General features: G+C 37.6%; 1 protein-coding gene across 6 annotated transcripts in view; it reads left to right on the top strand.

Annotated features, from left to right (window-relative positions):
- Positions 1-13,795, top strand: part of SPEN (spen family transcriptional repressor) — a 94,749-nt gene that overhangs the window by 30,801 nt on the left and 50,153 nt on the right. For all 6 annotated transcript variants that reach the window (XM_034753360.1, XM_034753361.1, XM_034753359.1 and 3 more), the window contains one exon: positions 2,461-2,937. In XM_034753360.1, the coding sequence (XP_034609251.1) occupies positions 2,461-2,937 (477 nt within the window). The remainder of the gene's footprint in view (positions 1-2,460; positions 2,938-13,795) is intronic.

Genomic DNA, 13,795 nt, shown 5'->3' with positions numbered 1-13,795 from the left:
TATTGCTTTTTCTGTTACATCATTAAATTATCTTTCACTGGCTAACATTTGATAGGATGCTAAATGCAATCATTGATAAAATTGTTGATCTTTTTCCTTCAAAAGGGGGAAAGAAAGAGAAACTCTTACTTGTTAGGCCTTGAAATAGTTTCCTAATGCCATAGTTACAAGCAACAGATAAGGAAGTAGAAGAATATGTAATGAATTTTAAATAGGACAGAAGTTATTGGAATTTTATTTTACGTTTTGTTAGTGTGGTTAGCTTTTTTTAAAAAGAGAGTTGGGAAGAAAAAATGCAGTCTAGGCAAGCACTTACACTCTGCCTCACCTTAAGGTTGCATACTAGTAAGAAACATAGGATGGGTATTCTGTAGAGAGTCTGGATCCAGGGCTTCTGTGGGGCATATTTGTAAATTACTGAGGTAACTTCTCAAGATATTCATCAAAGAAGATTCTAATCCAGCTACCAGTTTGAAAAAACTGAAATATTTGCATGATTTTTGATAGAAGACAAATCCTATGATGCGGCAGAAGAAGAGGAACTATGGAGTGAGTTGGGTTATTAAGATCCAGGGAATTGATAATTAATTGGTTCTCCAGGAAGAATCTGAGAAGGTAGAGGGGAGAGGTTAAAATGTTCCTCATAAAATGGATAATTAGATTTTGAAGTTAACCTAGACACTGGCATATTTATAATTGTGAAAATATGTTCTCTATCATTCTTAATCTGTCATATTGTAGACATGTCTTGAAGACATACCATCCTGGTACCTGACTAGATTAGAATACTAAGCTATTTGAAATATTTTGTTAACTTCATCTTTCAATTTTTGCTATATCCTTATTTCAGATAGCACGCTAAAATTCTTAGAACATAGAACTGTCCTCCAATGTTGTATAAAATGTTTTTTAATATTGAAACACAGAATGGGCCTTAGCTACTTTAAACCAATGTGTTTCAGTGACATAGGGAGGATATATAAATCCTTTGACTGCAATAACAAATTGAAAATCCTAACAATTAAACATACCCAGCAAAGCTAATTTATATATCTTCATGTGGGGTTTTAATCCTTTTTGGGACCTCCATCCTCTTTGATAGTTATCCTTGAGATTTAGCAATTTATTTTTCTGATATTAGCAATCAAAATATTTGTTTAGGAGGAGCAACGTACCCAGGACTCTAGGTGTAGAATTCTGATAATATCAAAACTCCTTGTAATGAGGATGGAAATGTTTTAAAGAAGATAACCTAATTTGTTGGGTTTCTCTGTGGGAGATAACTAAGATCCTATCTGAATCATGGAATGATCTTCAAATAATTGTGGCTGATTTGTGGACAAAACATGGACAGTTGTGGAAAAGTAATAATGGGCCTTTATTAACAGCAATAATTTGGAAAAGCCACATTAGAGCTATTTGTTTAAGAAAAATTTGTTGAAACGATATAAACTCTCAACTATTATGTTATACCTGTGAATTTTTTGATAACCAGACAATTTGCTACAACTACAGGGCCGTAATGAGGACGGGGCAAGCCGCTGGGGGTTGGGGGAAAGGGGCAGAGAGCGGAAAAATGAGGCAAGAAACTGGTAAGGGCAGAGCCCTGCAGCGGGCATGGTAATGCCCCCCCTTACTTCTGTGCTGCTCTAGCCCCTGCTGTTTTTTCCCCCCATCATTTTTCTGTCCAGTCTCTTCCCTCCCTTTCCCCCCCCCTTTTTTTTTTTTTTTTTGCACCCTGGGTGGCTGCCCTGCCCAAAACGCTCCAAGATCATTTAATGTACTAATGGGGGGGAAAAGTGTGTGGTGCAAACCTTAACATGTATGCAAAATTAGGGACTGCAGAGTATGCAAATTTAAAATAAAATGGCGGTGGAAGCCTAATATTGCTGAATCTGCCACGTCAACAATATCACACATGAAGTAGGACCTTAGATATAACCCCTTTTGAAAGCAGCTTCTTACTTCTGGATCATGCTTTGCATTGAGGCTTTCATGGCTATAGCCTAATTTGTAATGATATTTCTGCAGAAACATGACAATAAGATGGAAAATAAAAGTTAAAATTCATTAACACATTTTTAAAAACTAGATGATGGATGCAGGAAAACAATGGGTTTTCTTAAAAGTATAAAGACTTACTTAAAAATAAAATAATGCAAATTCCACATGAAAATGTGAAAAAAAATTGATATATTCTGCTTTGAAGGACACTGGTCATGAAAGCCCAATTTATGATTAAAGCAAAATGATTGCTCAGCTCTACTGTGTATAAATACAACTTTGGAGTCAAGTAAAATGCTTAAGTGTGTCAGTGTTTGCTTAATAGGTTATTGCTGTTTAGTGGAGAACCAGCTGCAAAAATAAAGTCAGTGCTGAAGTAAATGTTTGCATGACTTGCTTTTTGTTTTGCTTACCCTTGTCTGATTGAGTAAATATTTTTCCCCCTTATAAATGCAGGGCTTCAGATAACAGGGAGCGTGCTTATGAACATAGTGCCTATGGACACCATGAACGGGGGACGGGAGGATTTGATCGGACAAGACATTACGATCAGGATTACTATAGAGACCCTCGAGAGCGGACATTACAACATGGGCTCTATTATACTTCACGGAGTCGAAGTCCAAACCGTTTTGATGCTCATGACCCCCGTTATGAACCTAGGGCCCGGGAGCAGTTTACATTGCCCAGTGTGGTACACAGGGATATCTACAGGGATGATATTACACGGGAGGTACGAGGCAGAAGGCCAGAACGGAATTACCAGCACAGCAGGAGTCGGTCACCACATTCGTCCCAGTCTAGGACCCAGTCTCCCCAGAGGCTGGCTAGCCAAGCATCTAGACCCACAAGGTCCCCTAGTGGCAGCGGCTCTAGGAGTAGATCGTCAAGTAGTGATTCAATCAGCAGCAGCAGTAGTACCAGCAGCGACAGGTAGGTTAACAGCTTTTGGTTATCATGGATGCATTGTTAAATGAAACCAAACAGTGATCAGCTCGGTGTGAAGAAAATTGCTACAGTATAGTAATCCTTTTCTCTGGACAGCATCTGTAGTAAGCAAACATGAGGAATAGAAATCTCAGCTATCAAAATGTGGCACTAATCCCCAGTAATATCTGGGGAGACCCACTACAAATTATTCTGAATTTTGTGCATGCATGTAGAAATGAACCGGCATGAAATATAAGGACAATGCATCGCAAAACAGACTTCTCTTATTAGACAAGAGTGTAGTAGTTACTGATTCTTCAAATACTAGTGAATTTTCTGTAGTATACTGTGTACAAATAATTAAGTCCTACTAATGAGATGTCACTACAACCCTTTGCTACTACTGCTTTGAAAAGTTTTATCAATTTCTTTACAAGAAAACCTTACACTTCTAGAAGTGTGCTTGTCAAAAAAATCTTTAATATTCAATTCCTAGGGACTTCATGTAGTCAGCTGCATGATGATTGCTTCAATATTTCTGCTATTTCAGAATTGCAGTATAAAGTGTATGTGGTCAAAATTATAGTAATAACAAACCTATCAAGGAGCTGAATTTATTTGGACAAACTGAAATATCCTGTTGACCTCACTCTCAGTCACCTTCTTGAATTGTGATTAACACTGTAAATGGATTTAGAGACTTAACAGCCTAATAGAAAAGTAGGGCTGGAAAGGACCCTGAGAGGTCATCTAGTCAGTCTATCCTTCTGTGCTGAAGCAGGACCAAATGTACCTAGACAATCCCTGACTGATGTTTGTCTAGCCCGTTCTTAAAATCCCTCAGCGACAGGGATTCCACAACGATGGTAATGCAAAATGTAACTGAACTGTTCGGTAAAGAGCTCAGTTGCTGAGTAAGTAGGGCAGGTTTTTAGGGCTGGAAATATTTCTCTTGCTGACCAATTACTTTCCAAAAGAAAAATACTGAAAACTTATTTTTAAGAAATGCGTTATGACCATAATATTAATTTGGATAGTCTGATGATCTCTTAGTGAACAAAATTTTACAACTGGTAACTCACTAATCAAAATAATTACTCTCATCAAACAACTGTTTGAACTCATTCCAGAAGATAGAATGATTTTTGAAGGGAACCTGCAAAGGGAAAGAAAACAGAGTTTCTGCTCCTTTTGGCTTCTTTATGATGTATGAAAAGGCCCCAAGAGGTTTCTTTCCTTCTGTTAAGGAGTTTTTTCCCCCCTGTTTTTTGATTTAGAAATTCAGATCTTATCTAGGCTGGCGGACTATGATGAGTGGAGAATTAGTGAAATGGTGATATCACAAGAGCAATTAAGAGAAAGACAAGCCAACCATAAAACAGCCTCACTTAATATCTTGTCTCCTATTTTTCAGTGACAAATTAGCATTTTAAATAAAGGAAACATTTTGCTAAAGATTTAACACCTTCAGACATGTTAGAATTTGAAATAAACATCACTGAGACCTCTCAGAGAAGATCAAATGTGACATGCCTGATATCTCTTAGTCTTAAAATATAAGCAAGAAAAATACCTGTACTTTTGGGTGGGCTTTATCCATCATAAAAAAAAAGAAGAAAGAAACAGCAGAAGCCCAGCTCACCTACATATTTACTGGATACAAGTGTTGTGAGACATTAAAATCTCCAACCTGGGGTGAAGAACTCAGAAATTGACAACACTAAGTATTGCCCCAATGGAACAAAGTGACATTTTTAATAAGAAACTATCAATATCAGTTATGTTTTGGTAGTTAATTTTCCCTGTAACTTTTATCTTAATGTTGCAAGATTAGATGTGTCTCTGGAAAAGAGAAATTTTGATGGATTTGATTTTATTAACCAGAGCAGTGAATTCAGACTCAATGAAGTAAGTACTAGTAAGTTTTATGGATAGTGCCTTTCATCCTGAAGGAACACACAATGCTTTTACACATTTTACAAACTATGGAATATAAAATAATAAACATTATATCATTTACATCATAAAACATGTACATTACATCATAACATTAATTTCAAGAATAACTACTTTTTAAAAAGAAAAAGCACCTTTTTACTCAAGAAGACCTTGTTACTTTTTTATTCCTGTTAACAATGCAGAGCTATGGAGAATGAAATGCATCCTGTTACGGTTTGTATAATCTATAGAATGGTTTACCAAGTTCCAAATGCATTTCCCATTGTTTTCAATGGGATGTAGGCAGGGGTGAAAGTAACTTACAGGACTTAATGGTACTGCCGGAGTCCTGAGGGGGCGTGACCTCATCTGGAAGAGGCGTGGCCTCAACTGGAAGAGACGGGGCCTCTCAAGATTTAAAGGCCCTGGGGCACCGGCTGTGGCTGGGAGCCCCGGGGCCTTTAAATCAACCCCAGGCAAATTAAAGCGCCCGGGGCTTCGGCCGCCGCGGAGCTCCGGGCCCTTTAAATCCCTGCCGCGGAAGCCGGTGCGGTCCAGCACGGCGTACTGGCTCTTGCCGGTATGCCGTACCGTATCGTACCGGCTTACTTTCACCTCTGGATGTAGAAATGTAAATAAAGGTAGAATTTCTCCTGCAATAAACATAGATGCCATTGGTTGACTCAGAAATTAAATGAGCTCTGAAACTGTAGTAGGGTGTCTCAGTGCTTTTGGAATACTTGAGATCCTTTTATGGCTCGGCCATTAGTGAAAGATTTTAAAAATATTTTGGAATTTACGGAAACACTATGAATTCTGTGGTTGATTGGCCATAAGTAGTGAAAATCACCAACGGTACCCAAGATAATTCTCTCCCTCAAGCCTCTTTTTCATGTCTGTCTCACTTTCTCCATTGTCAGTTGTGAAGTAAACTGTATTTTTGTACAGCAGTAGGTCACTTCTAGACCCAAATGTAAGTATTTAGGGTCAAATTTTGGGAACTACTGAATGCTTAGCACTTTAAAAAATCTGGGTGATAGGCAGTTTTCTGTAAGCTACCATGAAAAAATGAGCAGAAAAATAACAATCAAAATAATTATGATGTCTTTTAGTTTCATTCTTTGAAAGACATAAACCATAGCAAGGGTCATATATAAGATTAGAAGATTTTCCCTAATTGGACAATGTTGTGAGGAAAGATGCTCTGCATATTCTAGAAATGTAAACAAACCTTTGTCTTACATAGATTTGGAGTGTGTTGAATTCCACTTCAGTTAAGCTTTGTTTTATGTATATATTTTAAGAGGTCTTTTGTTATCGTTGGATGCTTTCTTTGGGGTTTCGTGATGAGAACCTGCAAATGAGTAAATTAGAACATAAGACCAAAAAGGACATTATTCTCTCTCAGAATATCAGAGAGGAAAGTTGACTCGTGTGAAGAGTGAATGATTCAGAGGTTTTTTTTTTTTTGAAAAAAAAAAAAAAAAAGTAGTAATTTTGTAAAATCAATTGAGTTAGCACATTTCTTGTAGTTGCATGTGTTTTGTCATTAATTTTAAAATCTTCATTCAGCAACATATTGAAGCACATGGCATTGAGGAAGTGTTTTAGATCTCCTATGATCCTTCAATTCAGTAAGGGAGCTTTCAAGGCAGACACTAAAAAAGTAAGAAATCATTCTGAATTTTGTGTGCGTACACACAAAGTAACTAGAGTTCCTTCCCATTCTTTTTTACAAGAATGTTTGTTCGGTGTTTAAGTTCAAGGTAGGTTTTTTTGTTTGTTTTGTTTTACTAGCTAGTTGCATAATTAGCTGTGATTCACACCATAAGGTGCAAGCTCCTGTCCAAATATTATAGCACCAGACTCAGCATATATGCAAAGTAGTTTATGTTCATTCTCAAAAAGCATTTGTAGAATTCTTATTTGTAGCACTGAATGAAATGTACAGCAAGAAATTCTATTTAGTGTCTGAAAGTGAATTTGAGTATTATGCCATTTATAAGGTGTTCCCAAAGTTGTAATAACAGGTAATTTATAGATTAATTAGAGGTCATTTAATACTGATCAATTGAAGTAAATTTTTTTAAAGTTCCTTTTCCTACAGCAACAAACTGTAGAAAATAAAAGCATTAGTGTTACTTATGATTCTTTAACACAAATATACAAAAAAAATCACAAGAACTAGTGCATTTTAATCACAGGAAGAATAAGTGCAACAAAAAGTTAAACCTTTCCTGGGAGCATGGAGTCTAGAATACATTGTTTTGTTTGTTTGGTGAAAGTAGAAATTAGCAAATTTAGTTTCATTACATAATACAAACTTTTCCCTATCATTGTCCCCTCCTCCTTCTCTTCTGCTTAGAGTTTGTCTGCCAGCTAGTGATGAATTATTGTTTTTAAAATGGGATTTAGGATTTTTGACCGGGTTAGGAGATGTCTCTGCATGGGACAGTTGGAAAATTATTTGGGATTTAGGCGAACTGCAAATGTAGATACTTGGATACTTTTGGGCTGGTCATGGTGATCAATGGGGGGAGGGATAGCTCAGTGGTTTGAGCATTGGCCTGATAAACCCAGGGTTGTAAGTTCAATCTTTTGAGGGGGCCATTTGGGGATTTAATGAGGGATTGGTCCTGCTTTGAGCAGGGGGTGGGACTAGATGACCTTCTGAGGTCCCTTCCAACCCTGAGATTCTATGATTCTATGAGTAAAAGAATTCCGTACAGATAAGTCATATGGAATGAAGAACTTTACTGGAATGAAGAGTTCACCTGAATGGTACTTTGTATCTCTTTTTATAAATACATGAAAAGTAGGTTATGACTCTTTACATTAATTTAGTGAATATTCTTATAGTGGTGGAGAGAGACTAGGGCAGAGAATTTTTTTTTTTTTAAATTGCTTCCATTTTGAGTATTTATAGCAAAGGCAATAATTATCCGCAGGATGAAAACTTCTGATCTTCACCTTTTTGTTCAGATAAAGCCATATGCCACTTTGATGTTATCTTAGACTTAGGAAATGTGAGGTATGAAAAAAAATATTAAGTATAAGAAATCCAACTCTCTAGTGTCCTCAGTTTTGTAGCAGTCAACAGTCTCATTTTGTTCTTTCTTGTGCTTTTTGTTCATGTTTCTGTGTCTGTGCTACATCTAATCCAACTATAACCAGATCATCCTCTTAAAAAATGTCACCCTTGGGAGTATATCAAGTTTCTCCAAATTGACTACAGGCAGATATTTTTCAGATGGCTTTAAAGAAGGAAGAGGTGTCTTGCTCTTGAGAGACAGAAATACAGAGAGCAAGACATCTCTTCCTTCTTTTAAAGACACATGAAAATTTCCTGCCTGTAGTCTGTGTAAGTCTATATGTGTATCTATGTATTTTCTGTGTGTATGTGTGTACACATAATAGTTTGATATATATGATTTACACAAAAACAACGAGGAGTACTTGTGGCACCTTAGAGACTAACAAATTTATTTATTTACACAGATGGTCAGTAATGCTGATGTTGACATATGCAAAATACGTTACGTGACCATTATATGATCTCCTCCTAGCTGGTAAACTAATTCTGAGGCTACACTATCACTTAGAAGTGGGCTGTAGTCCACGAAAGCTTATGCTCTAATAAATTTGTTAGTCTCTAAGTTGCCACAAGTACTCCTGTTCTTCTTTTTGCGGATACAGACTAACACGGCTGTAACTCTGAAACCTCTCAAAATTTACGTCGCTCAAGGGTGTGAAAAAACCATCCCCCTGAGTGACATAAATTTCATCTGCATAAGTGATAGTGTGCAAAGCTCTTCCTCCGGCATAGCTGCCGCCACTCGTTGGGGATGGTTTAATTATGCCGATGGGAGAGAGTTCTCCCGTCGGCATAGAGTGGCTATATGAAACATCTTACAGTGGGGCAACTGCATTGGGACAGCTGTGCCTCTGTAAGCTCTCTAGTGTAGACATAAACTAAATGTTGAGGTTTTAGGCTTATTCTCTGGGATAGAAACCAGGATAAGCCTATTAGCCATCTCATCGTATGAGAGTGATAACTATTTCTCTCTCTCTCCTTCAGAAATGCATTAATTTGAACACTAAAACTATTGGCTGTTTATAGAGAAGAGGGGAGAAAACATGCATATTGTATTAGTTCACCTGGATCCCTTTAGAGTAATCAATTAAAAATAATATTGCATAATAAGTTTTAACTTTTTCTGAAAGTCTGTTTCTTTTAGTTGCCTAATACTTTCCAGAGGCGGCATAATTTATTGTGTTTATACCCTACTGTGAACTAGTCAGCAAAATGGTGTAGCTACTTTGGGGCTTTTTGGTCAAAAATACAGCAGTATTAATCACTTGCATTACAAAGAGTATATTATTGATGTTCAACTGCTGAGTAAACAGCATTTTGGATTTGTTATCCTGGGGATTGCTGGCATTTATTCTTACAGTGCAGCCTTTATTTAGCTCTGTTAGGTGATAGGTTCTACATCAGTTACCCATATTTGTGACACATCTTCATGTGTGATTTAAAAAAAAACCCATTTTAATTGTTTCTCTGGGTTTAAACCTCCCAAAGGTATATTTGCAATCAAAACGGGGGCCGAATGACTCTTCGGACTCTTTGATAGAGTTCATATGAAGCTTTGCTGGAATTGCTTGAACTGGTTACTTCAGTGCATGTGGGAGGAAGAGGGGTTTAAAAAAAGGTATGTGTGTTGGGAATGAGCCACTCTCTTAATATGCACTTTAGGGAGCTGTTCAGATTTAATGTGATTTTTCTGGGAATAAAATGAGAAGTCAGAGAGCAGTTTTCAGAGTACATAAGCAAAGAGGATTGTACGCTGAGAGAGTTTGCTCCATCTGAATAGTGGGGATTGGGGAAGCAAGGAACTGCTTGTTTGTGTCTCCAGAACCAGTCTGGACTGGAATCATCCAGTTTGATTTGGCTGAATGCCACCTCCCAGAGGCTGTATGTGAGCTGTGCTTTCTACAGAGTAGGAGGGGGAAGTGCCGGGAGAGAGCCAGCAGGGTTCCAGCCATGTGACAGGCAGGAGTCTTGTGGTTTGCATTGTGGGGGAAGGGATGTGCTTACAAATGCTAAGTGAAATGGTAGCCAATTAACCCGGATATGTTACTGGGAAGGTGGCATTTTAGATACAGCAGCGGTGAACGTGGGATACAAAAATAAGCAGAAGTTTACTTCAGAAGCCTCCCACTCGACCTTCTTTTTGAATGAAAAAGTTAAACTTGTAAACCCCCTTCACACTGAAATCTTCCTTCTGCCATATGTTGTATGCGCATTGCAGTGTGTTGAATGTGTAATTAGAACATCAGAAATTAATTATAGCTGCCCCAGTAGGGCCTTTGTAGTTGTCTGAGTAATTTTTTTTTTAAATCAATTCCCTTATTTTTGTTAGGGTTTAAATGTTGCTGTTAAATTGTGCTTTGGACTAAAATTTTTCTATACGCATATTTGGCTTGGAAGCAATTCATTTAAAAATTACTTTTTTAAAAATAAACTGAATATCGTTCAGTTTTTTACAAAACCCTATTTAAAAATCTTGAGGGTCTGATGTAACTCAAAAGCAAGGAACCTCAGAACTAAAGATGAAATTTTGCATAAAACATATCCTTGTTATGCCTAGGTATTTTAGCATCCTATGAGGATTGTAATGACTATACAATTCAAATAAAGAATCATCATTGTACTGTGAAATGTTAATATTTGCAGGTAAAGCTGTGTAATAAATTTAACTATGATAACAATACTGAAATATTTACATTTGCATCAGACTTTTAACTATAATGGATTATTTTATTTTTGTTTGAAATGTCTCTTGGTTATCTAGCATTCTCTGTGTTAAATAAACAAAGTATTTCTTTCACATCTGACCAAAAGCAGACTCTTGACAAGAGAAGAACTTCCCGAATTTATAGACATGCAAGTTTATAAACATAGCACAATATGAAACCACAAAAAAGGGACAACTTCAAAGCACTTTGCCCTATTGCTTTATGGTAACCCCCAGTAGTAGTGGAAAGCTGCCAACACACAGTTGCAAAGGAGTACAAGTGATTTTATATAATCTAGCACTGGCTTCTCTCTCTTTTGAAAAACATGTTAGGACTTTTCTGTATTGATAAAAGCCTAGATCACTTTAAATTATTCATATCGTCAGTTTAAGTCATCCTTACTACGGTCTTTTTTTGTATTTAAATTTACGTTAGCGTACATAATCTCTTAATATCCTCTGCTTGGATTAGTTATGATTTCAGAAGGGGGTGGACATTTTCTGTAGTTTAAAAACTAGGTTGTTACAAACTCTGTTTGGGTGTGTTACGCTAAGCGTTAGCTCTGTTTTTATTATCTTTATCTGTCACTTTCTAAATCTGTAACTGTAGAAGTTTATCTTGTTCAGGCCATCAGTCTTTACACTGGATTTCCCTTCTGTTCCTGTACTTGGGAACGGAGACCAGAACTTTACAGCTCCTGTTGGGACTTAAGGCTCCTTTTCAAAAAACATTCCCAGAATTCTTTGCCTCCAAAGGGTTGCATACAGGCAAAGCTAGACCTCTCTTTGTGCAGAGCCTTTTCTTACTAAATTTTAAGTTTGGAGTTTAACAAGTGCATTGTTTAGGGGGTCCTAAGTTTATATGTGTACCTTATTAAAATTATATAGATATTTGAATGGGCTTTGGCCTAATCTGTACTCACTGAGGGCATCCTTGTGTTGGGGATAGACCTATTTATTCGGCTCTGAGGACTGTCAGGAATTTAGACTTCTTTGGGACATGGTTCTTGCTCAGCAAATTTGAGGCTTGGACCAGTGTTCCTGATAGTTAAGCCCCCAGCTATATCATCTAGGCCCTTCACATGAGATTCCTTCATCTTCATTGGTCTCCCTCCTTTCTCTAAGAGGAAGCGCCACAGAGGTTAGTGCCTCAGGAAGACACTTAGTTCATCAGTAAGACACCACTTCTTGCTCACCTGCAGGCAGCAGCTGTTCTAAAGAAGTGGGAATTGGTATCTGACATGGAGTTCAGCAGTCTGCAAATTCTGGCTGTCTTATAGGGAGTAGGCAATTCCTCTTTCTGTAGTTTTATCCTTTATAGCTGCCACCTTTACAATAATTCTGCTACAACGGCAAAAGCAATTGAGCTCTGTCTGTGCTACAGCTTCCACCACTGCCTTCTTTGGAGCTGCACATGTAGTGAGTTACAGGTCCCATGTTTATCGGTTCAAGCCATGGAATGGAAATTTCCTCCTATGAATCATGAAGCTCCTGGAATTGAATTTTCTACATATGGTATGTTGAGCGCATGGGGGTACAGGGGGGGTTTGTTGTTTTTTTTTACTGCAGTCTTCTGGCTTCAAGTTTCTGTCCAAGAAGCCTTGCACAAAGGATCTAGACAAGGCCAAGAAAAAGGAGATCATTAACTGTGGTCTAACTTGCATGATGAAGAGCTTCTGCTATGCTCTAGAAGTGAGGTCATCACTCTGTGGGACCAGTACTCAAAGGCAGGAGGAGATCTGGTTCTTCTGATTCTTTTTCTAAAGAACAAGAGAGAAGAAATCCAAATCTAGGTGGTGGTGGGGAAATTAAGTAAAAGAAAAGCTTCTGTTTCCTTCTCTTTCAGGAGGGATGATCTCATCTGGAGAAGGAAGTAGTGCAGGGTAGGCTGTGAAGTTTTTGAAAGAGTTGGCAGCATAGTAGTTCACATTTGATATTCACATGGAAGAATTAAAAAGAAAAGAGGAAAGGCCTACTTAAAAACTTCCTGGAAAATACTAGCCATTACAATTAAAGGGAAAATTCTAATTCCATGTCCATCTTGCCTTAAATGATGCAACTAAAACAGAGATGGAACATCCCTGTAAATCTTGGATTAAAATTGCAAATTTAGAGTCTGTGTTGTCCACAAAAAGAAAACAATTTTTTTTATTTCCCTGAAGAAATAGATGCAGTAGCGGACATTCCTAGTCAGGCACTGTAATATCTTCCATAGGAGAACTTCTTCCTTAAAGAACTAGGGAACAGGAAGGTAGAATTCTCTGTGAACCATGGCTGTGAGGCTGTAGCACTCATCTTAAAAACAACATGCTATACTCAAGCTACTCTGGCTTGGACATGAACTGATGGCAATCAATCTGCAATGGAAAAAAGCTGAAAACCATCTCCCAAAAGATCTTACAGGCTTTGTCCTTCATATTGGATGTTTCATTGGATCAGATTTGCAGCTTACTTCCAAGTCACCATACTATAGAAGACATATCTGAGTTAGCTCGTGGAATGCAAATTCTCAAGTGATGAAGGTACTAATGATTGCATCAAAGTATTTAGTTGGACAGCTTTTTAGTGAGCCACTAGATATCCCTCTACAGAACATCAGATGAAATATGTCAGACCAACCAATTTGAGTAGGCAGCCATTTCAGAACTAACAGTACTCTCAATTTCTGCAGAGAGAATCCAGCCATGGTAGAGGAAAAGAAAACCGATTTGAAAGAGATCAGTTCTTTGGGACCTACAGAAATAAATCTGCCTCCACTCAGAAAAACTCTGTGTAACTGTACTGATGCAACCATTCTGAATGGAGGTTGCAATGTAAACATCAGCAGAAAATCACAGCCTTGTCCCCTAGGGCAGATTCTTAATATCTCAGATATCAAGAAAATAACCAAAGCAACTATGTTCAAAAGAAGCAACATCTCACTTTTTCCAATAAGATTCCACTGCCAGATATTGATTATATGCTATATTTTTGTAGTGCACCCTCAAAAAGGGATCAGAATGATTGGAGCTCAGATCTTTAAACAACCAACAAGGCCAAGTTACACATGGAAACTCTGTTTTAGCCATTTCCCTCACAGATTTCTTAACCTCCATAGATGTGAAAGAAATTAATGTGGATATCCA

Source organism: Trachemys scripta, chromosome 19 (genome assembly GCF_013100865.1).
Source record: "Trachemys scripta elegans isolate TJP31775 chromosome 19, CAS_Tse_1.0, whole genome shotgun sequence".
In the NCBI taxonomy this organism is placed as follows: Eukaryota; Metazoa; Chordata; order Testudines; family Emydidae; genus Trachemys; species Trachemys scripta.
Note: the sequence above shows the minus strand (reverse complement) of the source record. Positions and strands in the feature narration are given on the sequence as shown.